The sequence below is a fragment of the Bombus pyrosoma genome, linkage group LG1 (genome assembly GCF_014825855.1).
Source record: "Bombus pyrosoma isolate SC7728 linkage group LG1, ASM1482585v1, whole genome shotgun sequence".
NCBI classification, from domain to species: Eukaryota; Metazoa; Arthropoda; class Insecta; order Hymenoptera; family Apidae; genus Bombus; species Bombus pyrosoma.
This window is the reverse complement of record NC_057770.1, coordinates 4848030-4875680: the sequence shown is the minus strand read 5'-3', so window position 1 is coordinate 4875680 and position 27651 is coordinate 4848030. Positions and strand designations below refer to the sequence as shown.

The 27651-nt window shown below is 26.4% G+C and overlaps 7 protein-coding genes across 18 annotated transcripts; 3 read left to right on the top strand and 4 right to left on the bottom strand.

Moving 5' to 3' along the window:
- The first annotated feature begins 1157 nt into the window (after positions 1 to 1157).
- LOC122577642 lies at positions 1158 to 6574 on the top strand. 2 transcript variants are annotated; one of them, XM_043749087.1, is made up of 6 exons: positions 1158 to 1373; positions 1447 to 1579; positions 1633 to 1756; positions 1836 to 1953; positions 2168 to 2252; positions 6415 to 6574. In XM_043749087.1, exons 1-5 carry the CDS (start codon positions 1241 to 1243, stop codon positions 2185 to 2187), a joined length of 528 nt encoding a protein of 175 aa, XP_043605022.1. In that variant the 5' UTR covers positions 1158 to 1240; the 3' UTR covers positions 2188 to 2252; positions 6415 to 6574. The 2 variants fall into 2 exon arrangements, with proteins under 2 accessions (XP_043605022.1, XP_043605013.1); XM_043749078.1 differs by lacking the exon at positions 6415 to 6574 and adding an exon at positions 2605 to 2819.
- On the bottom strand, positions 2267 to 8060 carry LOC122577598 (myosin-1). Of its 9 annotated transcripts, none has more exons than XM_043749044.1 (13): positions 7972 to 8060; positions 6760 to 6943; positions 5828 to 6465; positions 5071 to 5583; positions 4766 to 4986; positions 4535 to 4697; positions 3971 to 4262; positions 3550 to 3782; positions 3303 to 3446; positions 3045 to 3209; positions 2827 to 2984; positions 2564 to 2696; positions 2267 to 2451 (listed from the first exon to the last, which is right to left on the bottom strand). In XM_043749044.1, exons 2-13 carry the CDS (start codon positions 6941 to 6943, stop codon positions 2374 to 2376), a joined length of 2922 nt encoding a protein of 973 aa, XP_043604979.1. In that variant the 5' UTR covers positions 7972 to 8060; the 3' UTR covers positions 2267 to 2373. The 9 variants fall into 9 exon arrangements, with proteins under 9 accessions (XP_043604979.1, XP_043604934.1, XP_043604926.1 ...); XM_043748999.1 differs by having other exon boundaries at positions 6760 to 7222; positions 7794 to 8045; XM_043748991.1 differs by having other exon boundaries at positions 7794 to 8045.
- Positions 8061 to 8123: 63 nt separating this feature from the next.
- On the top strand, positions 8124 to 11378 carry LOC122577637 (ubiquitin-like-conjugating enzyme ATG3). Its single transcript, XM_043749064.1, has 6 exons — positions 8124 to 8367; positions 9137 to 9325; positions 9700 to 9975; positions 10112 to 10261; positions 10374 to 10501; positions 10589 to 11378. Exons 1-6 carry the CDS (start codon positions 8296 to 8298, stop codon positions 10749 to 10751), a joined length of 978 nt encoding a protein of 325 aa, XP_043604999.1. The 5' UTR covers positions 8124 to 8295; the 3' UTR covers positions 10752 to 11378.
- Positions 11379 to 12453: 1075 nt separating this feature from the next.
- On the top strand, positions 12454 to 15196 carry LOC122570572 (anaphase-promoting complex subunit 7). 3 transcript variants are annotated; one of them, XM_043733075.1, is made up of 7 exons: positions 12454 to 12568; positions 12640 to 12773; positions 12930 to 13253; positions 13318 to 13727; positions 13870 to 14284; positions 14436 to 14710; positions 14873 to 15196. In XM_043733075.1, the coding sequence occupies exons 2-7, from the start codon at positions 12705 to 12707 to the stop codon at positions 15093 to 15095; spliced, it is 1716 nt and encodes a 571-aa protein (XP_043589010.1). In that variant the 5' UTR covers positions 12454 to 12568; positions 12640 to 12704; the 3' UTR covers positions 15096 to 15196. The 3 variants fall into 3 exon arrangements, with proteins under 3 accessions (XP_043589010.1, XP_043589002.1, XP_043589019.1); XM_043733067.1 differs by having other exon boundaries at positions 12456 to 12773; XM_043733084.1 differs by having other exon boundaries at positions 12456 to 12773; positions 14878 to 15035.
- A 1527-nt stretch (positions 15197 to 16723) lies between these two features.
- LOC122570744 (PPP2R1A-PPP2R2A-interacting phosphatase regulator 1) lies at positions 16724 to 19965 on the bottom strand. Its single transcript, XM_043733534.1, has 5 exons — positions 18910 to 19965; positions 18744 to 18807; positions 18135 to 18535; positions 17905 to 18045; positions 16724 to 17818 (listed from the first exon to the last, which is right to left on the bottom strand). Exons 1-5 carry the CDS (start codon positions 19023 to 19025, stop codon positions 17497 to 17499), a joined length of 1044 nt encoding a protein of 347 aa, XP_043589469.1. The 5' UTR covers positions 19026 to 19965; the 3' UTR covers positions 16724 to 17496.
- Positions 19966 to 21054: 1089 nt separating this feature from the next.
- Positions 21055 to 22666, bottom strand: LOC122570787 (thioredoxin reductase-like selenoprotein T homolog CG3887). The gene is made up of 4 exons (XM_043733633.1): positions 22383 to 22666; positions 22109 to 22238; positions 21851 to 22034; positions 21055 to 21767 (listed from the first exon to the last, which is right to left on the bottom strand). The coding sequence occupies exons 1-4, from the start codon at positions 22514 to 22516 to the stop codon at positions 21655 to 21657; spliced, it is 561 nt and encodes a 186-aa protein (XP_043589568.1). The 5' UTR covers positions 22517 to 22666; the 3' UTR covers positions 21055 to 21654.
- Positions 22667 to 23872: 1206 nt separating this feature from the next.
- Positions 23873 to 27513, bottom strand: LOC122570554 (ankyrin repeat domain-containing protein 13C). Its single transcript, XM_043733048.1, has 9 exons — positions 26767 to 27513; positions 26620 to 26661; positions 26420 to 26524; positions 26187 to 26318; positions 25735 to 25946; positions 25510 to 25641; positions 25249 to 25410; positions 24788 to 25188; positions 23873 to 24666 (listed from the first exon to the last, which is right to left on the bottom strand). The coding sequence occupies exons 1-9, from the start codon at positions 26888 to 26890 to the stop codon at positions 24651 to 24653; spliced, it is 1326 nt and encodes a 441-aa protein (XP_043588983.1). The 5' UTR covers positions 26891 to 27513; the 3' UTR covers positions 23873 to 24650.
- Positions 27514 to 27651: the final 138 nt, after the last annotated feature.

Genomic DNA, 27651 nt, shown 5'->3' with positions numbered 1-27651 from the left:
CATATGTTTATGTATATCGCTACCATGCGTTGTCGGCTTTGTGTTTGACGGCACAAAATATAAAGAGCGAAATAAAATTGTCTATACGTACATGAAATATGGAACATATCTAATGTATATACATATATTATTCGAAGAATGCAGGTGGCATGTTAAGGAAAAAAATCGTAGTTCAGATAATAAGTAATACTCTATTGGGAAACTCCAAATTTCATTATTTTAGATTGCAATAAATTAAAAATTTAGATTGAACTACGTACGATCCTTAAAAACCTTTTATTTTCTGAAGGAGATATTTAATTTTATTATACAACTTATATTTCAGCAATAAGAATATCGTAAATTTTGCTAAAATTTGAATTTTGTGTATTTTCATTTTGTATATGTATAACTTTTCTCATACCGAATATGAGGCGAAATACTTTCATCCCACTGATGTAGGACATGATCAAAAATACTATGTACAAAGATGTTCTGACAACGGCTGTAAACATGAAAATATTAAAATAATAAATAACATAATTCAAATGTTTATTTTATTTTTGCAATTCTTTTTTACGTAGGCTTCCATCAATCTTTTACTTATAAAACTTTTGGCTTAAATCATTCCAAACTCATGGCACAGGACATGATTAGATATATTTTGTTCTCAACTTTTTAATGGTTAACGGAAAAATAGGTCATTCCATTTAAAAAATCATTACAATTAGTAAAATCTCAGAAAATAAGGCATTGAAATGATTTTCACTTTAATTTCCCGCTTAAAATATAATAACTTTCTCTCGAAAGACTTCTTTGCATCGTGACAAATAAGAAAATAATTAAGAATAGCAGAGTTAAATGGGATACTCTGTACATCTATGTAATGAAACATAATAGTGTCCCGTCTCTCAAATAAAATATGTTACAAACAATATTTTTGTTACATGATGTTATCTATATAAGCAAGATCTGGTGCAAGACCTCAAACCTCGAAAGAAAAGTTAGGATAGAAACATCCAGAAAGAAAGAATTTTTATTGAATTCGGTTGATTCGATGATTGAATGATATAATTGTATTTTGAATGTTCAAAAACTTCATAGGTACCAATCTATGTAAAACTAATTCCCTTAGTGAGTGCAGAAATACGCAATCATGGTCATATAAACCGTGATTTGTAGAAGTTGGTAATAAACAAGAACATATTTTTTAAAGTTATATCTTTTAGTTTGTTTTGTTTACTTCTTAAAGTGGTTTAAAATGGAAAATATTGAAAAAGTTATCAATCTTTTGCATAAAAGGAAAGTTGCTCGTGATGAACAATTCGCAAATGAAGAGAGAAAGCAAATTACAGAATACAGTAATTTGATGAATACATTGCAGACTATAAAAGGTCTTTATTTCTGTATCAAACAAAAAATTGTTTTTAATAATTTTAGGATTAAAATTTAATATGTCTATTACAGATGAACGTAACGATTGTAAAGACAACATTATTAAACATCTTCAGTGTTTAACGATGCACAAACATTCCACATATAAACTTATTCATAATTCAGAGAATATTCCAGGATTGCCGGTTTCTCACAATTATCATCGGTATTATTATCTTTTTATTATTACAAATCATTTCCTAAATTTGATCTTTTTAGGCAAACAATAATGTTTTTATCTGAGGGGATTGATTTTATAAATAAATTACCAAATATATATACAAACCTAGATAACAATAACAAAGAAAGTACTATTAATTCTACAAATCTTCTTCATGATATTGTAGGTTTATTGCATGTTCATTATAGAGGAAAAAATGAAGATTTCAAACCCATAACATCTCATATATATTCTTTTGCAGACATCTTGTACAAATAGTGTAGGAAGTGAACTTTGTAATATAAAGTCTCTAATTACAGATGTAAAAACATTGCAAAAAAATACAGATATATTGCAGGAGTATTGTTTAGTTAATAATGGTAAGTTTTATGTGATTAGATGATAAAAAATGTAAAAAATATTTTTTGGTATCTTAGTTATACTTTTAAATTAATTAAAAGTTATTATTTATTAATTGCTTTGGTAGTTATAAATATTTAAATCATAATTAAATCTAATATCTAAATCATGATACTTGTATAAGATTTTTGAATTTGCGAATAATTAAACTATTATGTAACTATCTATTTATAGATGGGGATATGGATATCTAAACAAATAATGTCTTACACTTTGAATGAGAAAAATACATTTTATCCTTAATCCTAACAGTAATAAGGTAATACTTTTAAATATTTGTACATAACTTTATTTTTAAGTATTAAAGATATTGGCTGCAAATATTAAAGTCTTGTATAAATTATGATTTTAAAATCTTTATAAAATATTGATTCAAAGCTTTACATGTATTTATTAATAGATTTAAAGTCATCATTAATGTTTAATTTTAACATAATTAAATTTGGATCTACAATACTCTGCAACAAATAAATATTTTAGATAGTACAATTAATAAGATACAATAAACTAAAATTTAATAAACTAGCAGTATACATTTATATATATACATATATATATATGTATATGTACCATTAATTCTGTAGTGATCTCAGATTTTGATTGTATTCCAGAGGAAGGTATTATCTCATTCTGAAAGTTATGTGAAACATCCCTTTCTGGTCTTTCAGTTTCATAAGCAGATAAGACTCCTTTAATTTTATCTCTGTAAAATAAATACACTTAGCAGTAACAAAGAGAACTTATAATATTTATCATTATAACAAAATAAAGATAAATGTATAATTTTAAAAAAAGGAAATACTCTTAATACACAAATATATAAATATTCTTACTTTGTAACATTATATCTTTCAGTTGCAACTTTTTTTTCTCTTTCCATCAATGCTTGAATTTGTATTCGTAGCTGATTAAATTTTTCTTTATTCTGATTTTCTAAATGTTTTGCATTTTTTAAAGCTTTTACTCCTTCTTCCTTTTTAGTTAAAGCCGACTATAAAATGTTTAAATTAATTTAAAGTAATGGAGAATTAAATGTTTTTAAAAATATTACCTGCGTAAGATATTCAAGTTCTTTGGCATGTAAAATGAGTAAATTTTCCTTATCTTGTAGAATTTGCTTATAAACATTAAGCTCATTAATTTTTTCTTGCCATTTTAATTTTTCTCTGCTAGCAGATGCATTTGCGTCCTGTGCAGTTTTAATAGCAGTTTCCAACTATAGTTGTGATTAAAATATATGTAAATTTTTATATTTTATCTAACTTTTAATATAAAATCTGTGTATTTAATATTGTATAATTGCTTGTACCTCTACTTTAATAGTTTCACCACTATTACTTTTCAATTTGTTTAAAACTTCTAAGTGTGTTTTTTCAATTGCTATTACTTCTTTTTCTTCTGCAAGCAATTTTAATTGTTTCTCTTGTTCTTTTACCCAGGCTTCCTTTAATGCCTACAATCATAATATAAGTATATGTATACTGCTTGATATTTTCGAATATCACTTCTAAACATAGCATTAGTGATCTTAATTTTTTAATTTATTTCATCTATACCTGCATATAGTCTCGTTCCCACTTCATTTTTTCTTCAAATAATTCTTTTTCTCGCAAAAGATTTGTTGTTTTTTTCTGAAGTGTTTCTGTTGCTTGAGTATATAATGTACTTTGCTTTTGAAGTTCAGTTATAAGTTGTGTAAGATGAGTGTCAAATTTCTCTGTTGTTTCTATAAATTTATTACGATGTTCTTCTAAAACACTATTTTGATATTTTAATTCATGTTTTTGAGCTATAAATATTAATAAAAAGATTAAAAGTGATTCCTTTTTGACAAACACGTTTCTACAAAGTATAAAGCTAAATAAACAATTATAATATCATGTATTATTATTGTATCATTACAAGTATATTTACATTAAATGAGAAATGTATACTAGAATATTAAAAAATTTGAAATTTATCATTTATTGAATATACCTTTTATGTCATCTTCCTGTAATTTTAAAATGTTTGCTTCAGATTCCATTATTTCATTATGTTTAATTTCTAATCTATTTTTGTTTTCTACCATACCCTCAATAATAACATTAGCTTTTTGTAATATATCCTCTATGTCAGTCTTCCGAGTTGTCATAGTCTCTATCATTTGAGCTTCTATTTGCTTAGCTTTAGATATACTTTCTATTATATTATAATATTCCCTTTGCAATAGTGTTACATTTTCAGAATGTAGTTTACAAAGTTCTTCTATGTGTTGAGCATGTTTGTTCTAATTGAGAAATATTAGATTGTAAAATTTGGCTCCATTTATATTAATAATTTCTAATATTTTCCGATAATTATTAATTATACTACATTTATAGAGAAACGAATTTTAAAATTTTATTACTTAAAATTATAAAATACTCAAATTAGTTAAAATAATAATTATTAATGTATTAATACCTATAATATAATAAAATAACACACATATTATTTATACATTAATATTATAAATATATTTGTATTTACAGATATAATAAGTGGAATAAAATATTTAACCTTTAGATTATGAATTTCTTTTTTGCATTGATTTTCTAGTTGTAATTTTTCATCTCTTAACTTTTCAAATTTTGTTATATAATCTGTTTCTAAATATTCTATTTCCTGTTTAACTCTTTCTTCTGATTTTGTTATTGAATCCTTTAAAAATGAAATTTGTCTTCTAAAAATCAAATCATGTTACTTTACTTTAAAAATAGTTTACTGTAATATATAATATAACAAACATACTCATAAAACTCTGCTTGAAATGATATTTCATTATTGTATTTTTCATCTATGGTAGATAATTTATTCTCCAATTTTGATTTTTCTCCTTCCAGTCTTTTTATTATATCTTTCATTTCTTTTATTTCATTTACAAACTTCTTTTCCTCTTCACATAAATCCGATTTGCAACTTGTATAAATCGATGTAGTACTTGATACTGATCCTGGCTGTGTCATCAAAACCTTTAGAAAGAAAAAATTGAAAGCTTCAAATTGCACTTATTCTTTCACACGTAAATATTCAATAATATATTTCATATGTCTTACATGCATATATTGATTAATACGTTCTTGCTGCATTTTTATTTGTTTCTCCAATAAAAGCTGTTTTTCAAATTGTAGTTTTAGAAGAGCATTAAATTGTTCCTCTTGATTATGCAGCATGGAATGTTGAGCACTTGATATTTTATTTAATTGTTCGTTTTGTTGAGAAAGTATTGCTGCTGTTCTTAATTCATGTTCTTGTTGTTGCATATTTACAAGTGCATTTTGTTGGTTTAATTGTGTACTATGCAACAGTGTAAAATGTTCTGGAAAAATAGATGCATCTCCTAAATCATTTGCGCCAGATGTCTTTAGATTTATTGTACTGTTTGCATCGTGAATTTCAACATTTTGTTTAGAAGTATCTATTTTATCAATTTCAGCTATTGCTTCCATTCTTATTTCTGATTTTTTATCTTCTAATTTTTTTGAACCACCTAACCATTCTGGTAAATCTTTTTTTGTTTTGGTATTTTGTATAATAGAATTCTTAGGTGGTACATTTCCATTTGATACCTTAAAAGTAAAAAATATATTTAATATTGTAAATACCATCAATATTGTTGTTAATGCTCCTATTTAATGATTCTAGTCTTTCCTTTAAATGTTTACTCATATCATATAAAATACATTCCTGTACTGTTCTCCTTACTTCATTATACATTTATTTTTTCTAGATATTTTTTTATTTATATTTTTTATTTTAAATTTAATTATGTATATGTTTTCTTAAATACTATAAATAATTAAATATAATTACCAATTCAGGACTTTGATCCAGCAGTAAATCAGCTGATAGCAAACCAAGGGGATCATTCACGATTTTTGTATTTCTCCTACCTCTACGAGATTCTTTTGTAAAAGATCTAGTCGATACATTAGTAGTATCCAATTTTGATTCATGTATAGTATTTGTGGACTGAGCCATAGTTTCTAATTCTATTTTCTTATTATTTTTAGGAATGATAGAATCCATAACATTTGATAAATTAGATTGATTTTCAAATAGATGCTCTCTTAAAGATGGTCTCCTTGTTTTATCTATTACATCAGATTTATCAATTAAGCTTGTTAAAATATCCTCTTCATTTTGAGATACATTTTTCAGCTTTTGTGTGTTTCTGTCTTTGACTGATTCATTTTGAGAAGCAAAATTATTTTCAGAAATTGAGTAATCAGGTAGTTTCTCTAAAGACAACCGATTAGCTTCTGCTTGCTCAAAATGAAACCCCAATTCATTATTTGATTTAATATTTGCAGATGTAACTGGATTTTTGATTTTGAAAAGATCTTCCATCAAGTTACTTTTGATATTAGATGTAAACTGATTCTTTTCTTCTTTTACAGAAATTTCTTCATCAGATAACAAATCAGTTAATAAATCATCCTCATTAGAATCTATATATCAACAAAATTTTTAAATAATTATTTACAAAATGAATCATTTAAAGAAGATATTCATTCAGATCATAATCACTAAGATATAATTACTCCATTGTACTTGAATTTAAATGAAAATAAAATACATTTATGTATATAAAATTGGAAAATTTGATTCTTCCCTTAAATAAAAATTTCGAAAGATTTGTATAGTCTAGAAAAGAATTCTAAATTTTTTAATGATAAAATTGTAATAATTAAAGTATAAATCACTGGCTTATGTTTTATTCCTACTTTAAATATAAAAAGCACCTTTAAATATAACTTTTTTTTTAATTTCTCCATCAGATTGTATATTAAAATCTTTGAGAACACTGTTGGAATTTGAATTTTTAAATGTGTCATTAAATAATTTTATATCTAAACTGTCCATATCTTCTAATGCTTTTGTAATATCTTCTAAATTTGCATTTGAAGTTTCAGAGCGATCAACCATCTGTGTGAAATCACATAAAAATTAAATATAAATAGTTATTAACAACATTTCACAATAAAACAAAATAAAATATTATGAAATAAAAATAGTAACACTTTAAAAAAATGTCAGTCAGTTACTTAAGCTTTTTCGTTTTTTTCATTTATTTGTAAATCACTAATTTAGTTATTAAATTAGTTCAAAGTTAAACGATATGAAATGTGTGAGTCATTAGCCGTATTCGTCTCTTGAAATTATGTTATTGTTATTTAAATTGATTTGCATTCAGATGAATGGTTTCTACGGATACATAGTAAAGATTAGCGAAAAATAAATATGTCATATTTTTCATATTGGATCGTTCGAAAAATTCATGGCATTTTTGACAATCGACACTTTCTATTGCATATCTTATCTTAATAAGATTGGAATTCTCTAATAAAATTGAAGAATTATTTTATAAATTTTCATCAAATGATAAAATGTTAAATCTGATGAATTGCGCACTAAATGTAGTAGTTAAAGAAAAAAGAACGTAATTGATCAAAAAAGCAGATACTACTTTTGAACAAAACAACATTGAAACAATAAAAGATTCAACAAAAGGTAATAAATCCTAGTTGGAATGATGAGTCCTAATAGTTACATCCATTAAAGCATCGTCTGATTATCATTTATTCTGTTCTTCATAAAACAAGAAATTGCATACGTAACGAGCCTACAAAAATATACTTGAAGAAATATAATAATCATTTAATAAAACTCTAATTTTATGGAAATACATTATCCTTATATTATTCTTGAATTTTGCTACAAATTTTTCAAACAAATCAATATTCTATTTTTGAAAGATATATTTTTCAAAACTCACACACATACAATTAATAGTGTATATTAAAAATTTACATATATATTTCTTTTTAATGTAAGATAATAAAATTATTTAGAATTTGTGGTAAGTCAATCAACAATTTAACTTGATTTATTAAGAGATTATTATACAGGTCTGAGGAATACACAACATAAAAGATATGTTTATGATATCGCACTTATGTGCATTATTGAATCCATACAAATATTTAAGATACTTTTATTAAATTTTTGTATACTATACAATTATTTATCAATACAATTACAAGTTACTGTCAGTCGTTTCTACACGCATGCTCATTTAGGTGTATCAAAAAGTGGGGAAATAGCATAAGATAGTAAGTAGGGGAACTTAATGGAAAGTGGAGATTTTTGGTACCGCATATATGACTCTTATGTTTGCCCTAATCGATAATACGTTGGAAACTGTTGATATCATACGAATGTTTGCTTTAAACAATTATTCTTTTTGAAATCTGAATTTCTTGTTCCACGAAATAGCGATGCAGAGTGTTATTAATTCTGTAAAAGGTACTGCGCTTGGTGTTGCCGAATACTTAACCCCTGTGTTAAAGGTATGCCTGTATATAAATATGATATCTTCAAAACAGATATCTTAAAAAAGTAATAAGTAAAAAATATATTACATAAAAGTTTTGTTTAATGGATATGTCATTATTATATACTATTTAATCATTTGTTTACGTTATGTTGCTATATGTTTATGATATAATGTAATGAGTTTATTATGTGTTTTTCATAATAAAACGTAAAAGTGATTGATTTTTAAATAAGCTCCTAAAATATATCTAATTTATTCTTTTATTATAATTATAAAATTGTGACATGAATATCTATAAGATTGTTATTTTCAATATAAAAATGTAGAGAAAGAAAACAATTATGTTTATTTATGATATTGTCAATACAATAATTATAAAATTATACTTTATAACATATAAATTTTCAATGTAACAAAAGAAGTATCAGATTAAAATAAAATGAATTCTTTAAAATATCTTTGTTGTGTATAGACCTTTGTTTTTATAGTACTCTCAACACAACTTTATATATAGCTTTTAATATATATTATTGTGTCCTGATTTTATTTATTTATTATTGCTTTAAATACTTGTATCCAGTTCCTATCCTCTTAATAATAATTTCAATTAATTTACCAAATTTTTATTACATTTATAATATTTATTTTTTATTATACAATTCTTTATTTTTGTCAATTATGTTTCTTGTAACCTTTTTGTTATTTCTGTTATTATAAAATATATTATATATTATATAATTATAATAATTTTTGTTTGTATTAAATAACTTATATTATTAAAGGAAAGTAAATTTCGAGAAACTGGAGTATTAACACCGGAGGAGTTTGTGGCAGCAGGTGATCATTTGGTACATCATTGTCCAACATGGCAGTGGGCTACTGGTGATGAAGATAGAGTAAAATCTTATCTTCCTAAAACCAAACAATTTTTATTGACACGTAATGTTCCTTGTACTCGCAGATGTAAACAGGTATTATTGTCTTCGAAGAAATATAACATAATTAATATATCTTTCATTTATAAGTTATAAACAAAAGAGTTATTAATTTCTTCAAGACAAATTTTCTTAAAACCAATAATTTCACACTTATATATTAGCTATTTTAAATTTGTATAGTATGTATATAATATTTAGATATTTATATAGTATTTATTAGAAATAATAAGAATTTGATGATTATTAATTTTCACTAGCTAAAATCTAACCACATGCAGATATGTTAACATTGTAACCTTTGAGTATCTCTTAAGATATTATATCATTTACTGAATATAAGAAAAAGATTTTAATTAATACTTACAAATTGATGTATTATAACTTTCTAATATTAGATCATATTGTAGATTGAATACAGCAAAGAACAAGAGTGTATTATAGAAGAAGACGATCCAGAAGGTGGTTGGGTTGACACACATCATTATGATTCGAGCCTTGGTGGAATTGAAGAAAGAGTAACCGAAATGACATTAGATGAAACACAACTTTCCCAGTCAATTGGTACAGAGGAAAATAATGGAGATAATAATGAGGATGATGATGATGATGATGATGATGATGATGGAGATGCTGCAGATATGGAAGCTTTTGAAGTCAGTGGAATGTTAGATGAACAGGATAAGGTATTTTAATTTTAGATAGTTCTTATGTTATAATTAATGAATATTTATATTAGTTAAATTGTTCTATTACATTTTAACAATGTTTAATTTTTAAGACTTGAAACTATCACAATTTAATAAAATTTAAATTAAATAGTATGCAGCAAAAATTACAAAGAAACCAGCTAATGAGAAATGGGAATCATTTTCTGAAGGAGAAATTATTCATACACGTACATATGACTTATATATTACATATGATAAATATTATCAAACTCCTCGATTATGGCTTTCAGGATATGATGAGGTTTGTAGTCTATTTACCAAGAGTATATTTATGTATTTTATTTATATTGTAAAAAAATTATATGTAGAATATAAAAAGATTTTAGTTCCTAATATAATCATTTTTATAAAAGAATCGTAAGCCTTTAACAGTAGAAGAAATGTATGAGGACGTTAGTCAGGATCATGCCAAAAAGACTGTTACAATGGAGGTACATCCTCATATCCCTGGACCGCTAATGGCTTCAGTTCATCCTTGCAGGTAATTAATTTCAATTAAATAAATTAACGATTATTCAAATTATTATTTCTATTAGCATAAGATTCTTACTAAAATAAAATTATGCAGACATGCTGAAGTAATGAAGAAGATTATTGAAACTGTAATGGAAGGTGGTCGTGAACTTGGAGTACATATGTATCTTATAATATTTCTCAAATTTGTGCAATCTGTAATTCCTACAATCGAATATGATTATACACAAAATTTTATGTTAAACGCCTCTGGTTAATAGCTTTACAAATTTTCATTTTACCTTAAGGATAAACGTGATTTTAGTTTATAAGCGTAATATATAACAAAATTAAAAGCATTGTGAAGCATATAATAAATACATTTCAATTCAGAAAACTATAAGCTTGTATGTGCGCAAGACATTTCAATATAAAATCAAATTCTGCTGATCTTATGTATTACTTGCCAAAACTTGTACTGTTTTGTTTTGTTATTTTACCATTGTTATAAAAACAAAATGATTAGTATTTTCTAAAAGTTGTAAATTATTTTAAATTATTCATGTATAAAGATCTTTTATTTAAAAAATAATATATGTATGAATATATATAAAGTTATATATCAATAGTAAAAAGTAAAACATATATATATATGAAAGAATTGAATTCATAAATAAATTCGTATTTCATTAAGATTATTATTTACCCATTAAATATTTTTACTACATGAAATCTATCTAACAGATAGATTAAGGCAATTGTCAGTAACAGCAGTGATAGAAATGCTGTAATGATATGTATTACAAGCCCATATATGTATGTACTTATTATGTCTGCTTTATTTAAGGTTTTCATGAATTTAACATGTTTGAATACTTTTGAATAAAAAAACATCTTTAATAAAATGCAATATTTTTTTAATATAGTAGAATAGGAATGGAAATTTGTTCATCTTTAACTATTCAGCATATACAGAGTGGTCACCTGTGAGTCTAAGCTGGGATATTTTCGATACTGTTAATTATATCCAAAAATATTTAAGACAAAAGTTGAATGACATCAAGGGGAGCATATTCTGATGTTATTAGCTTTTCAGTAGGTAGTCGCGTAAAGGTCATGTGAAGATAAATTTTATTTTTTAAATGAAATAATACATTTTTATATATTTACATTAATTGATGAAGCTCGAGATTTTCTATAAAAAATTATTAGCCTACTTATGTTGGAAAACTATTAGTTTGATAGATATTTTAACTTCGATTTTGTAAAACTTATCGTATGAAAGACTTCCGAAGGTATCATCAGCCGCTATGATTTGAAGCTCCTTTTCTACTTTTTTGTCCAAGCGCGCGAGGTCACGAGACAAACCATCTTATCCCCACCATGGCGGTGCGGAGGAATACATTTAACGCATCGTGCACTTACATCAACTTTCATTTCTGTTCCTAGGAGACAGTTCGCTTGGTTCAATTCATTTCAAACTAAATGTTTAATAACCTTTGAAATAGTATTAATTAATTATGTAGAGTTATTAATTATTATTGTTAATAAAAATATTAATATTAATATGATATATTATATAGCAAATTGTTTTTATTTCAATAATTTAGACATATTCATATATTAATTACGGAAAGAATTATTAATTGTTCAATCATATGTATATTTGTAGGAGAAAAGTCGAAAATATATATATTTTGCGATAAAAATGGGAAATATATTATTCCTTTTCCAAATATTTTCTTATTTAGAACCACCATAAAAATATATGATATTTTTGTTAATATCAATTAATATCCAACATCTTTTTTAAGAACTATATTTTATTTATTTCATTTTTAATTTTACAGTAAAAAAAATAACAAAGATGTTATTTAACATTATAATTTTTTTATTTCATTATGTCCTATGTTTTAAATCGGTAATTGCATGGCAAATAATTCAAAATCTTTACGTCAGAGGTCGTCATTTCCGCTCAATTTTGAAATGGCGGTACTTGTACATTTTGTATTTAAATGTCAATTGTCAAATTGGGGATTTGTGAATAAAGACTTTACTTAAAAACACTTTTTACATATTTTATAACTTATCTACATTAAGTTTAATATGATATTACATTTAATATAGTATTGATTGTATTATTTTTCACAATTCCATTTCTTGTAGGTTAAGAAGTGTCTTTGGTGATAGATCTTCGGCTACTTTGTAATTTAAAGAATATTTTAGAGAAAATGTCGACTTTGTACGATCAAATAAAGCTCCTCTACGAACAATCCTTATATTCAAATGTTATTTCGCTTGTAAGTAAATGTAATAAATGATTGAAGATATCTTTTTCTTGAAATTAAAAAATAAATTTTTGAATAAAATTGCACTTATTCGTAAAAAATGCAAATAATTAGTGTGTGCTTTATAAAGTATCTTAATAAATTAATATAATTGTCTCCATATTATAGGCAAATTTAGTGTTATCATTAAGTGAGCACAATTCAGATTTATTGCCAGTACATGGAAAGTTTCACATTTATGTTTATTATGCAGATGCTCATTTTTACTTAGGAAAATATAAAAGAGCTGAAGCACTGTATAAAAAATCTTTGCAATTTCGTAAGTGTTTATTGAAATCTAAAGGTGCTACAAAGCCTTTAGAAGGACAAAAAGATCTACCAACTGACGTTGATATAAAATTTCAAATCCATTTATGTTTAATAAAATTAAAAAATCCTCAAGAAGCACTTCAAGTGCTGCAAAGCATTCCTGGTAAACAAAGAACTCCAAAGGTAATTTAAATAAATTTTAATTTTAATGCTTAATTATGTGTGTAAATAAGTTTTTATCTTTAAGGTAAACATGGCACTTGCAAAAATGTTTCATGAACAAGGAATGGAACGTTCTGCAATTACTACATATAAGGAAGTTTTAAGAGAATGTCCATTAGCCTTAGAAGCTGCAGAAGGTCTTCTTTCGCTTGGAGTAAAGGGAATTGAAGTAAATTCACTAATTGTAGGTTGTGCGTCCAGTTTGTCAAATTTAGACTGGTTGAATACATGGATCAAAGCTCATGCTCATATACATAATAGAGAATATACTCATGCAGTATCAACATTGAGGTCTCTAGATAATGTTAGTCTATTAAGGGATAACTTCAATTTATTGACAACAATGGGAGAATGCTATTATTATGCTGGAGATGATAAAAATGCTTTATTGTGCTTACGAAGAGCAAGAATTATAGAACCAGATATTATGAAAGGGTAATAAGATTTTTATGGGTATATATTGTCATAATTATAACTTATACAGTTATATTTTGTAACATTTTATAATTAATTAAATTAATTTAATAGGCTTATATTGCATAAAACACATACTTTTTGAATTTCTGTTTGCGAATAGGGTTGATGTTTATGCTGCAGTATTATATAAAACACATAGTGTTAAGGAACTTGAAAGGCTGATTCCAATAATAACAGCAAGTAATGAGTGCAGTGGAGAAGTATATGTTGCCATGGCATATTCTCTTTATGCTACTAGAAAGCTTGGTAGAGCAAATACATTTACAGCACAAGCCTTAAATTTAAATCCAAATGATATAGAAGCAACAATTCTTCGAGGAAACATTCTGATAGAACAGAAGAAATACCAAGATGCGTTATTCTTCTTTAGGCACGCAGTACAATTGAAACCATATCGTTATGAACCACATAAGGGTTTGGTAGATTGTCTTGTAGGAATGCATAGATTGCGGGAAGCTATCAATATCGCCAGTGGATCTTGTAAACAACTTGGACACACTACAAGAGTTCTCACGGTAGTTATATCAATTAATTGTGATAGTTTATTTTTTAATATGTATATACAATTTGAAATTATAAGCAATACCTTACTTAATTTAATGCGTATTAAACTAGGCATATACATTTTAAGAATATTAATTATAAATTAAAAGTAATATTGTATAGCTTTATGCATCTGTACTCATGAAAGATCCAGTTTCTGTTGGAAAAGCAAAGAATCTTTTGGAAAAGGCATTACTTCAAGATGAAGTTTATCTACCTGCTGTATATCTATTAGCTGAAATATATGAACAAGAAATGAATTTGGAAGCTGCAATTGCATTACTTGAAAGACAAGTAGAAATACAAACAGCATGTAAATTACATCAGATGCTTGGAGATCTATGGGCAAGAGTTCACAATGAAGAGAAAGCTCTGGATCATTATGCAATTGCTTTAAAGTAGGTTTTTTTCAATTTATTCGTTTGTTATTAATAGATATAAATATTAATAAAATGTATTTGAATTTATCAGAAATAATGTATAGTATAATGTCTAACACGTGTTCCCGTTTGAAAATTTATAATATAGTAAATATAAAGTAACATAATGTTCTAAATTAGTCTAGATCCAAACAATAGAAGAGCTTTGGAAGGTATGCACAGACTAGACAACTCTTCAAATAAACTGGATACAGCTTATTACATGACTGTGGGTGAAGAACAAACAGATACAACCTATGATGTTGGTGATGGTTTACCGGATACTGACAATGATGAAGCACCTGATGAAAGTGAGACTGAAGCTGTATGGTCAGATATGGATCTTGAAGCAAATAGCCAATAACAAAAAAAAATTTTGTTATAAGATTAACTAGATTCAATATAATTAAGTTAGAGCTGTAATTACATGTATTAAATTTTCTTACTTTACTTCTTTGTAAATAAGATCATTTGTCTTATTACTTACGTGCAATGTTCTCAATTATTTACTTATAAATTGTCAGAATATTTACTACCACTTTCTGAGTAATTGAAAATGTGGAAAAATATTATTTTTATTACAAGAATTTTATATACAAATTTTTCCTTAAATTATGTCTCCAAGGACTAGTACTACTGTTTTCATAACTTCTACTCATCTCATATGAATAAGAAATTTTTTATCAAAAATATATCAATTTCTTTTTTACAGATATTTTATTTGTCACTTCTTAAATATATTTTTTTAAAGTTTTGAGTAACAACAGTATATATTTAACAAAAATTTGTTACACCATACGGGAAACAAATATGTAAAAAACATATAGGACGAAAAATTGAAAAAATGTTCTTTCTATAATCTTGTTATGAGAGTGTTAAAAATGATGTATAAATAGTTATGTCTAAATATGTTGTAATATTTCAAAATTTATATTATTTAACATAGTATCACTTATTAATTCAAATTATATGTATAATATATATTCGATTTATTTATTTAATAATAATATACATTTGATCATCTGCAACAATTATTGTTCATTTTAGAACTAAAAAAATTAACAGTAAATAAACTAAAAAATGTATATACGAAAATTTAGTATAGTAGATTTGAATATACTATCTACAATGTTACCCATTTACTAAACATGTAAATGAAAACGAATCATTGGATAAATGATTAGAAGGCTATATTTTAAATAATAATGGGATTTTGATCTTTGAAGATTTAAAGACTATTTCAGGGGAATGAAAACTGTAAATAAAGGAGCAAAAATTAAGTACAAATCAAAATAATTTTCCTCTGATGTACAAAAGGCAGTAATAAGAACAGTAACCAGCAAATTACAATTTTAAAATACGTTTTTCTTGAACTGTAATTCTTTAAAACAGTGTATACTGTAACTGCAAAGTGATTTGTTTAATTAATTTTAGATTGAGTATAAATATTTATAACATTTCATAACGCATCATACGCAGGATTCTTACAATTTTTTAATTGCATTTGCTATTTATTTATAAAAATAACCAATTAGCAAAATTGAATTTTAAGCTATTAATTTATTGTTTTTAAATAAGACACGCAATATTGTAAAATAGCTTCATAACGCAAAAACTAATAGTATATACTAGAAACCGAAATCTTTTTTTTAATGTTTTAGATCAGTGTTACAGAATTTTTAAATAAGCGATCAATAGTGTCAGTGACAATATACATACATATGAAATAAAAATTTATGACTATATAAATGCGATATATGTAAATATTTATTTTCTGTTTTAACACTTCTCAGGAAGTATCATAAATATAAATAAAAAATATTTTTATTTTTATGTACAATAACCTCGATATAATATTTAAATTTTTCTGTTTAACTATCTTTCACGAATAATTATAAATAATTTTAAGGAAACATTCATTATATTTATTTGTTATTCGTATATTTTTAAAATAAATTAATAAATTTTATATTATTTTGAGAAAAGCAGAGAAGTATTTTATCTTTCTTTATTTGTCCAAAAAGTACTGTTTTGTCTTGTACATTATTAATTTTCAGAAATATTGTATACATTGAATAAAAGTACATACTACAGATAGTTTATTTACACACTATACAGGATTGGAGATTCATAGAATCAATAATACTATTAATGCGCGAATTAATAAATCGATGTACACCATACTTACGCTTATTTGTCTACTTATTTTGAGAAGAAGGATCGCGCAAAGGATACATTGGCGGGATTGTTCACTGACAAAAAAAGTCACAACTGAAATTATGTATGCTTAATTATCATATAAAATTAAAATAGCCAACGTCACATATGTATATGTACCCTTCCTAAGCAAAGGAGAACTTTTAGATTCGATGTATTTAGAAAACGCAGAATTCAGTCTTAAAGGTAGGAAGCACGCATTTTCCTAAATAATTCGCTTTGGTCTTAGAACTGCGTTCATATTACATGTATGTATATGCATCTCATTGCTTCAACCTTATTTGACAATATTAATAAGCATCTTAACAAGAATGAAAGCATCATTTGTGATGCAACTAATACACATTTAAACAGTTTGCACAATACGAAAATTAATAAATAGATATGACCAGAATGTAGATAGGCATTAAAGGTAAAAAAATGATCTATAGATAAATTTAATACATAAAATTCATCGCTCTAATGATCATCTTTTACTACTTACAAGAATAAGTTTGTCGTCGCAATGATACATGTTTCTCTTTTAAAGTGTTTTTGAATGCTTCCCTTTATCCATTATTTTCTCGTGTAGTTTCTTTGTGTTGTATTTCTTTAAAAGTTTTGATCTGTACACTCAACCTTTCCGCTGAAGTAGTGGTAGAAGAAGAGGTAATGGAAGAAGATGAGGAAGACGAAGAAGATGAAGACGAAGACGAAAACGACGAAGATGAAGATGGATCGTCATTAACAATTGAAGGAGCACCTGGACCAGGTGATGGACTATGCACAGGTCGAAAAGAACAACCAAGAGAGTCAAGACTGGAACAAGACTCCGGAGTTCCAACTGAACTAATAGTTCCAGGATGTAGACTAGATATTGCCACATCCAACCTATGTTGAAAGATAAAGCATTGCATATACTAATAACTTTGTAGCATTAATCTAATATTTTTTTTTATTTTAAGTAATAAAATTACCTAGATGCAGCAGAAGTTAGCAAACCAGAAGTACGTTTTGCAGGAGGTTGTAACTGATCCATTCCAGAATCATCTAATTCAAATTTTCTCTTAACTGATGCCAAACAACTCGGTCGTATTGCAATAGGACTTAGGCTCCGTCTTCAGATACAAAATTGTTAATTGATAAGACCATACTAATAAACTATACCTTATTATATAGAAATATAATACATATGGCAAAAAATAACCTTGTAGCAAAAGCTTTTCTAGTAGGGCTAGGTGATAGATTGTTTTTCCATGTAGCTGCATGAACACCAGGCGAATAGCAATGTCTTTGACCAAAACCAGTTCTTGTTGGTGATGGTGAAGAATATGTAGTTGAACCACTTACAGATAAATTGATACTCAAGGGATCAAGAATTCGTTTAGCAATTGGTTGTGATTCTATCTTAAATTGCAATGAAGCTGATTCTGAGTCTTTAAAGGACAATCCTTCTGCTTCTATGGTGAGGTCTTCCCATGATTGAGAGATCTGCATGGCACTGTGTATTTCTTTTTCATGTGCTGCTTCACGACCAGCAACATCAATGCATTCTTCTTGTCTCAATTGACTTACACGTGGTGTTAGCCTAGGAACAGTTCCAGGACTCTAAAACAACAATTATTTTATCATTAAAAACAGAGTCAGTGATATAAAGTATCACAAATTTATAGTCAGCAAATGATTTTCTTATTAATAAAGCTAATTACATTATGATCACTACATTTATATTTAATTTTAAATAATCGTTTTCTTGTAATTTTAAAATAATACATAATAAACATGGACATTGCACATATACAAGATTCATTCTTACACTAGTGCTGAAGCGCCGTGTACGAGGTGAATTTGAAAATATGTTAAAATTTGATGGGACATCCCTGCAAGCAATTAAATTATTATTTTGCGATTGTATAATTTGATTAACTGATTATAGTTAAATTTAGCACTTAGATTACATTGATTAGCTTAATACAAAATACCTTGGCGCAGAAGCGGAAGGTGATGTTACAGACATTGTTGCAGTGATCTTATTGATCATGGGTGCACTGCTAGACCGTTTCAAACTAATTACTGTGTAGTCAACATCCATGATCATCCAGACCAACTATTTCTTGATACATCTGTCTAGAGACACTTGTCAAGGACTCGAAGTACATTGAAGATGTGCAACAATCTAATTCACTAAGTAAATCAATAAATAATTCTTGGCACAAAATAGACGTATATTGCGCTTTCTCCTGCTGTTGCTATTCGATATTTCAATAGTAGTAAATTATGTCTTTTAGCACAAGAACTAAGAAGATGCCGCATTTGAGCTCTCATTTAAACACTGCCGCTCCGATTTTCGTTTCACTTTTTGTTGCGCGGTTAACGCAAAATATTTATAATTGATTTTTTGCTTTATAAAATAAAATAAAAAAACTATAAAAACGTAGACTTTGTCAAATTGAAAGTGTACATAGCAAAAGTACGAAATAGCAAGGTACATAGACAAATTCCGATATTTCTGATTTTTAGTTTCTACTTGAACCACCATACAGAAACCAAGTTACAAATTATAAGTTGATTTAATTTCGTAACCCCTAATTCTTCAACGATACCACTAACTACAATTAAATTGTGATTTCTTCGACTGACCGTCGAACACCTATCGTTTCCTATCATGAAGCACGCGTATGTCAGATCTGGCTATGATCCTTTTGCTTCCTTAGAAAAAATCTTTCATGATTAAGAAGCACACTAAATTTGCTGGTAGCCGTGAGATCTCGTTAAATTTACAAGTCTAAGTGTACATGATCGAATTGTAAAACTAACTACTATATAAATTATTAGCAAGAGGAAAAAGGGAGGAGAATTATGCTATCTTCAATGATCCTTTTCTAAAATCATAGTTTCTCTCTCTTTCTTCCAAAAGGCGCAACATTTAAGTATTTTCAATAATACTTATGCACTGAATCAATTTAAAATGTTTACTACAAATAAGAAAGAAATAATTTGAATATAATGCTATACGTTTCTGGAATGGAATGATGATTGTATATACAATCGAATTTTAAGCAGATAATTTTCTCGTCATCACGAACATATGTGGTTGGTGCGTATAAAACAAAAGGATGTTTAATGGTGGTATTTTCAATAGAAAAAGAGAGAAAACTGCTTAAAATTTATATATCGTGTTAGTTCAAATATCTTTTATAAGATATATTTTATTTTATATATATAATAGTATATCTATTATAAACATATGTCAATTATATTATTTTAAATGCCTTAAAATAACTTTTCTAATTTCTATAATGAAATAGCTTTTTTCAAAAATATAAAATCTAAAAACTGATTTACCGATATAATGTCTACATAATAGATATAAATAATTATACGATATTTGTTGAATTATATAATTATAATTATAAAATTATTTACCATGTCGTATAATTATCAATAATTTTATTTATTGTGATTCAAAAGTAGATATCGGAAAATACACTGCAGAAAATAAGTTTACATTCTTTTAAAATGTTATAAATATAACAGGATAATAAATTAACGACATATTCTGTAATATATATAATATATTGTTATATTCTGTAATATAATATAATCTGTAATACAATATATAAAAAATTGTGATCATTAAAAAAATAACATTTATATTCATATATATTTGTTTTATTATAGTTTCAACTCCTATAATTTTAAAAATTAATTTTTTCCAAAAATATAAGTTTCATAATTAAAAATTTAGTATTATTTATGAAAACGGGAACATTTATTTATTTTCTACATATTTTATATTCAATTATTAAAGTCTATTATCTTAAGTTTAAAAAATCCTGTCTATGATATAACAGAATATAGAATTAATGTTAGCAAGAATAACGATTAGTAAATAATAGTTTCAAAATATTAATGAGAGTAAATGAATTTTGTATATCTTTAAATAAAAATTTTAACTCTTTCCCGACGGGTGCCAGCTATATCCAATATCCACTATCCTCGTCCACGGCGACAATATATATATATATACATAATATAATAGTAGTATTTTATTTTTACTAAATTATATTCAATATTCAAAATTATGTTCTATCATTGTTACATAATTTTCAATAAACAATTCAAAGTGAAGATTTATTGCAGGATTTATTTTTAAAATACAGAACGAGGTCTCAACAACATTCCCTTTATCCAATACATCCTCAAGTCCTCTGTTGTTTCAATGAAATTCTCTAAGATTTTAAACGAACACGTTGGGAGAACAAAAGACGCGAGACGCTCGTACGGTGGCATTCGGCAGCACGGCGGCCCGCTCGTAGAGGCGCATTGATGGCTAGTACCCACCGTGACGAAAAGGTTAAATATCTTTCAATTAATATGTACTTTAAGATACTGAATATTTATTTTTATGCCCGTTATAATTAAGTAATATCGCGTATTTCTTTCCCTAATTTCTAAATTAAGATGGTGAATGAAAAATAGTTTTGAGCAATATTAAAAGGTTTTATTTCTGCTTTCCTCATGCAAACTCTATCTGTTTTAAATATACTGTCTCATCTAAACTGAGATAGCAAGGTATATAAGAAAATACATATATAAGGTACGCGAACGATGGTAATTGTTCTTAACAATTATAGAGTTGCAGCAATGAAAGTTCCATAACCACAGTTACTTAACATTTGGTACAAATAAAAAAATGCCACGTTGGATTTCTTATTAAAATTAATCTATTCTATATCTATATCTGCATATCGCATATTTAAATGATTATCTATTATTTGAAATAATTCTAATGGTTGTGGTATTCTACCAGTTTCCAGTTTAGACCACACTGGAACATCTAGAACATAATGAATAACTTAGATACATATTTATAGATGCGGTATAATTATATTTATTATAATTCATAGGAACATTGTTTACCATTAAAATGTATTTCAAAAGCTCCTGATGATATGAAATGTCCTTCTATGGCATTAAAAATAAAAAATATCATTATACAGGAATAAAACCGATTATCTAGACACCATTGCCACAGTGATGTTGGTGGTTGTCCTAAATCAAGCCCACTTACTATTAAAACTATCAGTGAAATTTTTGCAAAACTCTAAATAAAAATAGGAAACATAGCATATTAATAAATAACAGATATTACGTATTATGAAAACAAAATATAATTACCAATAATTTAGCAATGAGCATCTTATTATGAGAGGGAATATAATTTTCTCCATCAATTTGTAATTCTGGATACTTTTGCTGAAGGATATTGACATATTCTTCAAAAACTTTTCTATATCCACATGAATAACTGAAAGCAGAAAAGATAAAAATTATTAGCCTATTGATGAAATTATAAACGTATAAATAAATCATCAAAATTATATATGTCAAAATATATTGAATAAAAAAAGTAAAATTATTGTTTTTTTACAATTAAATTTATAAAACTCACCAATAGAAGAATTTTAACGTCGGTCCCGTTTTTGTACCAAGTTTGGTTAATGAAACTTGATTGTCATCAGCTTTATTGTCTAATGCGCATAAAATAACGCAGAAACACAAAATTAATTTCATACGACGCAGCATTCTTTAAGTCATTTAAAACTCATCAATAGTTTAAATTTTTATCGAAACAACTATATTTTTGTCTTCTAAAAGACGCCAACTAATACTCGTCTACACCTGTCTACACCGATTAGTCACTATCTGCTGTTAAGCAGTGTAATTCCGAATCGAACCGAGTTGAACCGAATGGAGTAAAACATAACTATCTATACAATTTTATCAGATCCATTGAATTCGCTTGATTAAAATAATACTAAGTTATAAACTTAATTTAAATATTATTTTGTATTTCCCTGACTTTTTCTCACAAATCTTTGGCTTTATAATAGAATTGAAAATATTTATTTACTTTCTATCAAAATTACTTTTATTAGATTTATTTACAATATATCTTTTAAAGTATCCATATCAATACATTAGATTTCAAGGCAGAGTGAAAATAAAATAATTTTTAATAATAGATTCATGAATAAATAAATTTATTTGGTGATTTCCAATAAATACATATAATTGTATTAGGACCATACATATGTACTCTTACGATTTTTGTAATTTATTATTCAATAATCTATACATATACACTGTGATTATAAATTCATTATGAAATTGAAATCACAGATTTTATAGCACAAAATAAAACGAAAACCAAGAATAACAAAATTACATTGAACGTTTCATTTTCGAGAAAATCGAATTTGAAAACTTGTTAAGTATATTTAAATTTGTCTAGTAGTCTAGCTCAACATAGACAAGAGTGCAAGAATCATTCTACATGCGAAAATAAACTGAAAATGCAGAATGAAGTTATTTCGTTTAAGATCTTATCCTGAAAAAACAGAATTTGAATATGTTTGGTTAAGAATCAGTCTGGTACACATTTATTGACAAATACTCAAATTCGGTTTTCTCAAAAACAAGGCCTTAAATGACAAAATTTTATTCTATATCTTCAACTAATTTTCATACTTAGAGTAACTTTTTGTCGAAATGATCTACTCTTGTCTATCTGGGATTGGATAAATTCATATATATGTATATTTACCAAGTTTTCAAACTTGGATTTCTCGAAAATATATATATTCTCAATTTCCTTCTTACTTTGAGCTATAGAATCTTTCTGACTTTAAATGCACCACGAATTTAGGATTACAGTATATAGTAAATAAAATAATATAATCAGTTTCTTTCTGATATAATATATATATAACACAGTCATATCGTGTTTAGTATATTTAGCATATGTAATAATAGAAAATTCACTTTTTCTTTCAGGAATTAAATCTAATTTCTGTTATCTAGTGACATATTACAAATTAGATTTGAAACAATTATTTTTAATGAAAGTAATTCAAAACTAAAATAATGTATACAACATTATGATTTGCTATAATCTTTATTTAAAAATTTTTGAACTAAACACACACATGAATCATATAGTATGTATTACAATGCTAGATTACTAGCAAAATGTTAGGTATGTGCAGGATGTCGCATTTAAAGTAACCTTAATAAACCGCTTTGCTATTTTTCAAAGACTATGGAAATGATAAAGTCAATATAATGCAGTAAAATCGGATGCACCATTTGGCCTTTATATTTAGAAAATATTTATTTATAATACTCCTCTTCAATAGTTTTTACTAATTAATAATACTCTCTCTAACAAAAAGATAAAAATTGCCTCTTTAAATAAATATTGCAAACTGCAAAATATTCTTTTAAGTATTAATTACTAAACGTGGAAAAGAAAAATTCAAAATTAGAGCTGAGAAAAAGCAAGATGGATAAGAGTTATTTTTTATGCACTTTATAGTGTACAATGTATCTCTTAGTTTTAATGTGCATAAGTTTATTAAGTTGTTTCCATATATTAAATTTAGTATACAATTTTGTAAATAAAGTATACCAACCCTCAAACTTATTATGTAGTTTTATCAACAAAAATACTTGCTATTTGCTATATTTCATATTCAAAAGAACAATTTCTTTGTAAAAAGTACTTTGTAACTTTTTAGGAGGCCATTCTGGCAGCAATATGTTTGATAAAATTTTTGTTTGAAAGCCAAATAATTCTCTTCAAATATTTTTTTGGAGAAAAAAAGGCTTCATTTTTAATATGATAATTGACTTGAGTTATCTCCAACGCGTGAAGCTGTCATAAATCTGGAAATCTAATGAAATTTATAAAGTTTATAAGTAAATATTTTGGAAAAGAATGAAATAGTTAAGTTTAAAAACACTACTTAATTAAATGGATTACGTAGGAAAACTATAATAAGTTTTTAAATTTACCTCATAGGATCTTCAAGGTAATCTGGTGGTATCTTAAATAACTTGGGATCTATATCATTCCGAAAGGCAAATTCTTGAAAAGTGATTTTTGCTGTCACCGTAGGTAAAATAGGTATATCAATTTTTACAGGGAAACCAGGTGGTAATTTCATTAGAACAAATTCTCGCAATTTACTAAAATGTTTGAATGGCGCTATTACTTCCAAAACATTGAGTAACATATCGACAGTCAATGGAAAATCTGGACTCATAGCAACTGTTGCTTTAAATGATTTACTGCTTTCCTTGTAAACAAGATTTCTTCCAAGAAGTGGAGATTGACCGGGTGGAGCCATAATATATTCTTCCCAAGTAATATTTGATTCTGGTGGTGGATTTAAAGAAGCTCTTCTAACTTGAGGCTAAAAGTTGATAAATTAGCATATTTAAGTAGAGAAAGGAAATTCTGCTACTTTGTTTACCTTCTCATTAGCAAATCCTTGTGAACTTCCTTTTGTTAATGATTCCATAATAGCCTTATTTTTTTGTAAGTCTTCCTCGCTTAAATGTTCTCGTCGTTTCTTACTTTCCAAAACCATTCCGTCGATTTGGTAAAATTCCGCGTGGAAAGGCCCTACCATCTCCTTTATTAAATATTTGAGATATATCTCAAAAAAATTTTAAGAAAAGAGCAGGAGAAGGAGGAGAAGTATCATAGGCAAAACCAACAATGCTGGCCTTACCCTTTTATCTTCACGAAATATCCAGCCTGTCTGAGCTTTTGAAAGTGTAATACCTTTTGTCGACATTTGTGCTGCCATGATATCACTTGACATAAGAATATCGACTTCATCTTGTATTTCCAATTCTGTTTCCTAAAAAATGAATCAGTGATAATAAATTCATTATTACAACTCATAATGAAAGATATTCAGTTGCAGATATTAATTAATAAAAAGCAATTTGACCTCATATCTCACTGTTTGATAACGTTTAGCCAGATTATCAAGTACTGCCAATGATTTGCTTGGCTTTTTATCACCATTAAAAATAAATGATATGTCACCTCTTTCCCATCTCATATCATTGAAATCTACTAAAGTAGTGTCCATTCTGATAGATGCTCCCCTTTTATGTATTTTACAAACGTCAGAAGGAAGTACACGAGAAACAAGTGGCACTGAAAAATTACAGATATTTGTAGATTATTACAATTATTATAAATTGATTGCGAACGTTTATACATATATGGAAAATTCAAATTTTCCAAAGAATATGCAAAAATATACAACATATTCAAAAAGTGAAGTATTCTTATCGTAATATACATATGAAACCTATTTCTTCAGTGTACATAAAAATATGAATTTGCATGCAAACATCTGCAACTTAATTATAATGCAAACATGACATTAAATACCCCAACTTTGGAAATCCCATTTTAATTCCATATAGAAGTCTCCCATTTGGCGTAATGTTGCAAGTAAATTCGGCCTTCTTTCTTCCATTTGCTCTCTAGCTTGTTGGTTTAATTTTCTCACCAGTGATGATACTGTAATATATATATATATATATACACATACACACACACATATATAACTAATATTAAAATTATTTCTTTCTGATAAGTAGCCTGCTATTATTTTTACTAACTGGTTTGTCTATCTCCATAACTGATTGCCTCTGCAAGTGGACTCCACCCAGCTAAGTTTTTTACTTTTACAGGTGCACCATGTGCAAGTAATAATTGAATTGATTCTAAAATTTTATTTGAAACTTTACATATATATCAATAATGTATATTAAATAATTATTTATGTATATTAATGTATATTTGAAATATATAATCTTACCTTTTCTTCCTAACATGACAGCTAAATGTAAAGGAGTATTTCCTATTGAAAGAAAATGAATTGTTTTATAATGTACACTTAAGTAAAATCAATTATCAACAGATATATTGTTAACAAAATTATTAAATTTATAATGTTTGTGTTAACCTTGTGTATCTTTTTCAGCGATATTATAAGTTCTGATTAATGAACTTAAAGCTTTAACGTCCCCTTGAAATATGCATTTGTGTAAAGGATATTTTTCATTTTCCAAATTTTCAGCCATGGCCATTTGTTGAGAAAATGATAGCCAAAATAGCAATGATTCTTTTCTTTATCTATTCGAATCTCTCTTGATATAATAATAATTTCCTTGTATTCCATTTCCAAAATATGGCACGTTATATTGAATAATCATATCAAAACTTTCATTACATGAAAATTATTCATGAATAAAAGTTCACTATTTAATGTTATACGTTTAATAATTAATAAAATCAATGAATGAATTTTATATTTGATTGAATATGTTTCAAGTTTACATTTAAACATCGATACTTTTATATGCCTTCTTTCATGATATGACGCCTAGGATATTCATATACTTATAAAGAACTTTTAAATCGCGTTATATTATCGTTGTTTTACCAATGTTGTTACTTTTGCCGCTGTTTTTATTTGTCCTGTGTTATTCGTATTTGCGCTAGGTGGTCGTTCTTATAATCAAAGTAAATAGGTTGGTCACCTCATTTAACATCTCCCTTATAATACAATTACAAAATGTTTGTTATCAAAATGAATTTTATCAAATTGCAATTTATTTTAATATTACTTATCCTAAGTGGTACAAATACACTGCATTAATATCACCACATTAAGATGGTATTTACTTACACACTCTAGTACAGTTTATACATTGTAGTGCATGTACATATATCTATGTATCTGGTTATGTGTTAATGCATCAATGAAAACATCTTATGTTGACGAAAATATTATAATTGAAACATGAACATAAATTAAATCTGAAAAATTGACAACTTTGAGAATTAT

Bases quoted from the DNA above. Each gene is read 5' to 3' on its own strand.
- LOC122577642 (XM_043749087.1), top strand. From the start codon at position 1,241: ATGGAAAATATTGAAAAAGTTATCAATCTTTTGCATAAAAGGAAAGTT. The intron at 1,374-1,446 runs GTCTTTATTTCT...TGTCTATTACAG, and splicing joins TACATTGCAGACTATAAAAG to ATGAACGTAACGATTGTAAA. The intron at 1,954-2,167 runs GTAAGTTTTATG...ATCTATTTATAG, and splicing joins GTATTGTTTAGTTAATAATG to ATGGGGATATGGATATCTAA.
- LOC122577598 (XM_043748982.1), bottom strand. The intron at 5,584-5,827 runs GTAATTATATTT...TTTACTTTTAAG, and splicing joins TGGATCAAAGTCCTGAATTG to GTATCAAATGGAAATGTACC. The intron at 3,447-3,549 runs GTATAGATGAAA...TTATGATTGTAG, and splicing joins GGGAACGAGACTATATGCAG to GCATTAAAGGAAGCCTGGGT.
- LOC122577637 (XM_043749064.1), top strand. From the start codon at position 8,296: ATGCAGAGTGTTATTAATTCTGTAAAAGGTACTGCGCTTGGTGTTGCC. The intron at 9,326-9,699 runs GTATTATTGTCT...ATCATATTGTAG, and splicing joins GTACTCGCAGATGTAAACAG to ATTGAATACAGCAAAGAACA. The intron at 9,976-10,111 runs GTATTTTAATTT...TAAATTAAATAG, and splicing joins TGTTAGATGAACAGGATAAG to TATGCAGCAAAAATTACAAA.
- LOC122570572 (XM_043733075.1), top strand. From the start codon at position 12,705: ATGTCGACTTTGTACGATCAAATAAAGCTCCTCTACGAACAATCCTTA. The intron at 13,254-13,317 runs GTAATTTAAATA...TTTATCTTTAAG, and splicing joins GTAAACAAAGAACTCCAAAG to GTAAACATGGCACTTGCAAA. The intron at 13,728-13,869 runs GTAATAAGATTT...GTTTGCGAATAG, and splicing joins GAACCAGATATTATGAAAGG to GGTTGATGTTTATGCTGCAG.
- LOC122570744 (XM_043733534.1), bottom strand. From the start codon at position 19,025: ATGATCATGGATGTTGACTACACAGTAATTAGTTTGAAACGGTCTAGC. The intron at 18,808-18,909 runs GTATTTTGTATT...AATTGCTTGCAG, and splicing joins CCTTCCGCTTCTGCGCCAAG to GGATGTCCCATCAAATTTTA. The intron at 18,536-18,743 runs GTAAGAATGAAT...TTGTTGTTTTAG, and splicing joins CACGGCGCTTCAGCACTAGT to AGTCCTGGAACTGTTCCTAG.
- LOC122570787 (XM_043733633.1), bottom strand. From the start codon at position 22,516: ATGCTGCGTCGTATGAAATTAATTTTGTGTTTCTGCGTTATTTTATGC. The intron at 22,239-22,382 runs GTGAGTTTTATA...TTCTGCTTTCAG, and splicing joins ACGTTAAAATTCTTCTATTG to TTATTCATGTGGATATAGAA. The intron at 22,035-22,108 runs GTAATTATATTT...ATTTTTATTTAG, and splicing joins TGCTCATTGCTAAATTATTG to AGTTTTGCAAAAATTTCACT.
- LOC122570554 (XM_043733048.1), bottom strand. From the start codon at position 26,890: ATGGCCATGGCTGAAAATTTGGAAAATGAAAAATATCCTTTACACAAA. The intron at 26,319-26,419 runs GTTAGTAAAAAT...TATATATTACAG, and splicing joins TTATGGAGATAGACAAACCA to TATCATCACTGGTGAGAAAA. The intron at 25,947-26,186 runs GTATTTAATGTC...GTAATTTTTCAG, and splicing joins ATGGGATTTCCAAAGTTGGG to TGCCACTTGTTTCTCGTGTA.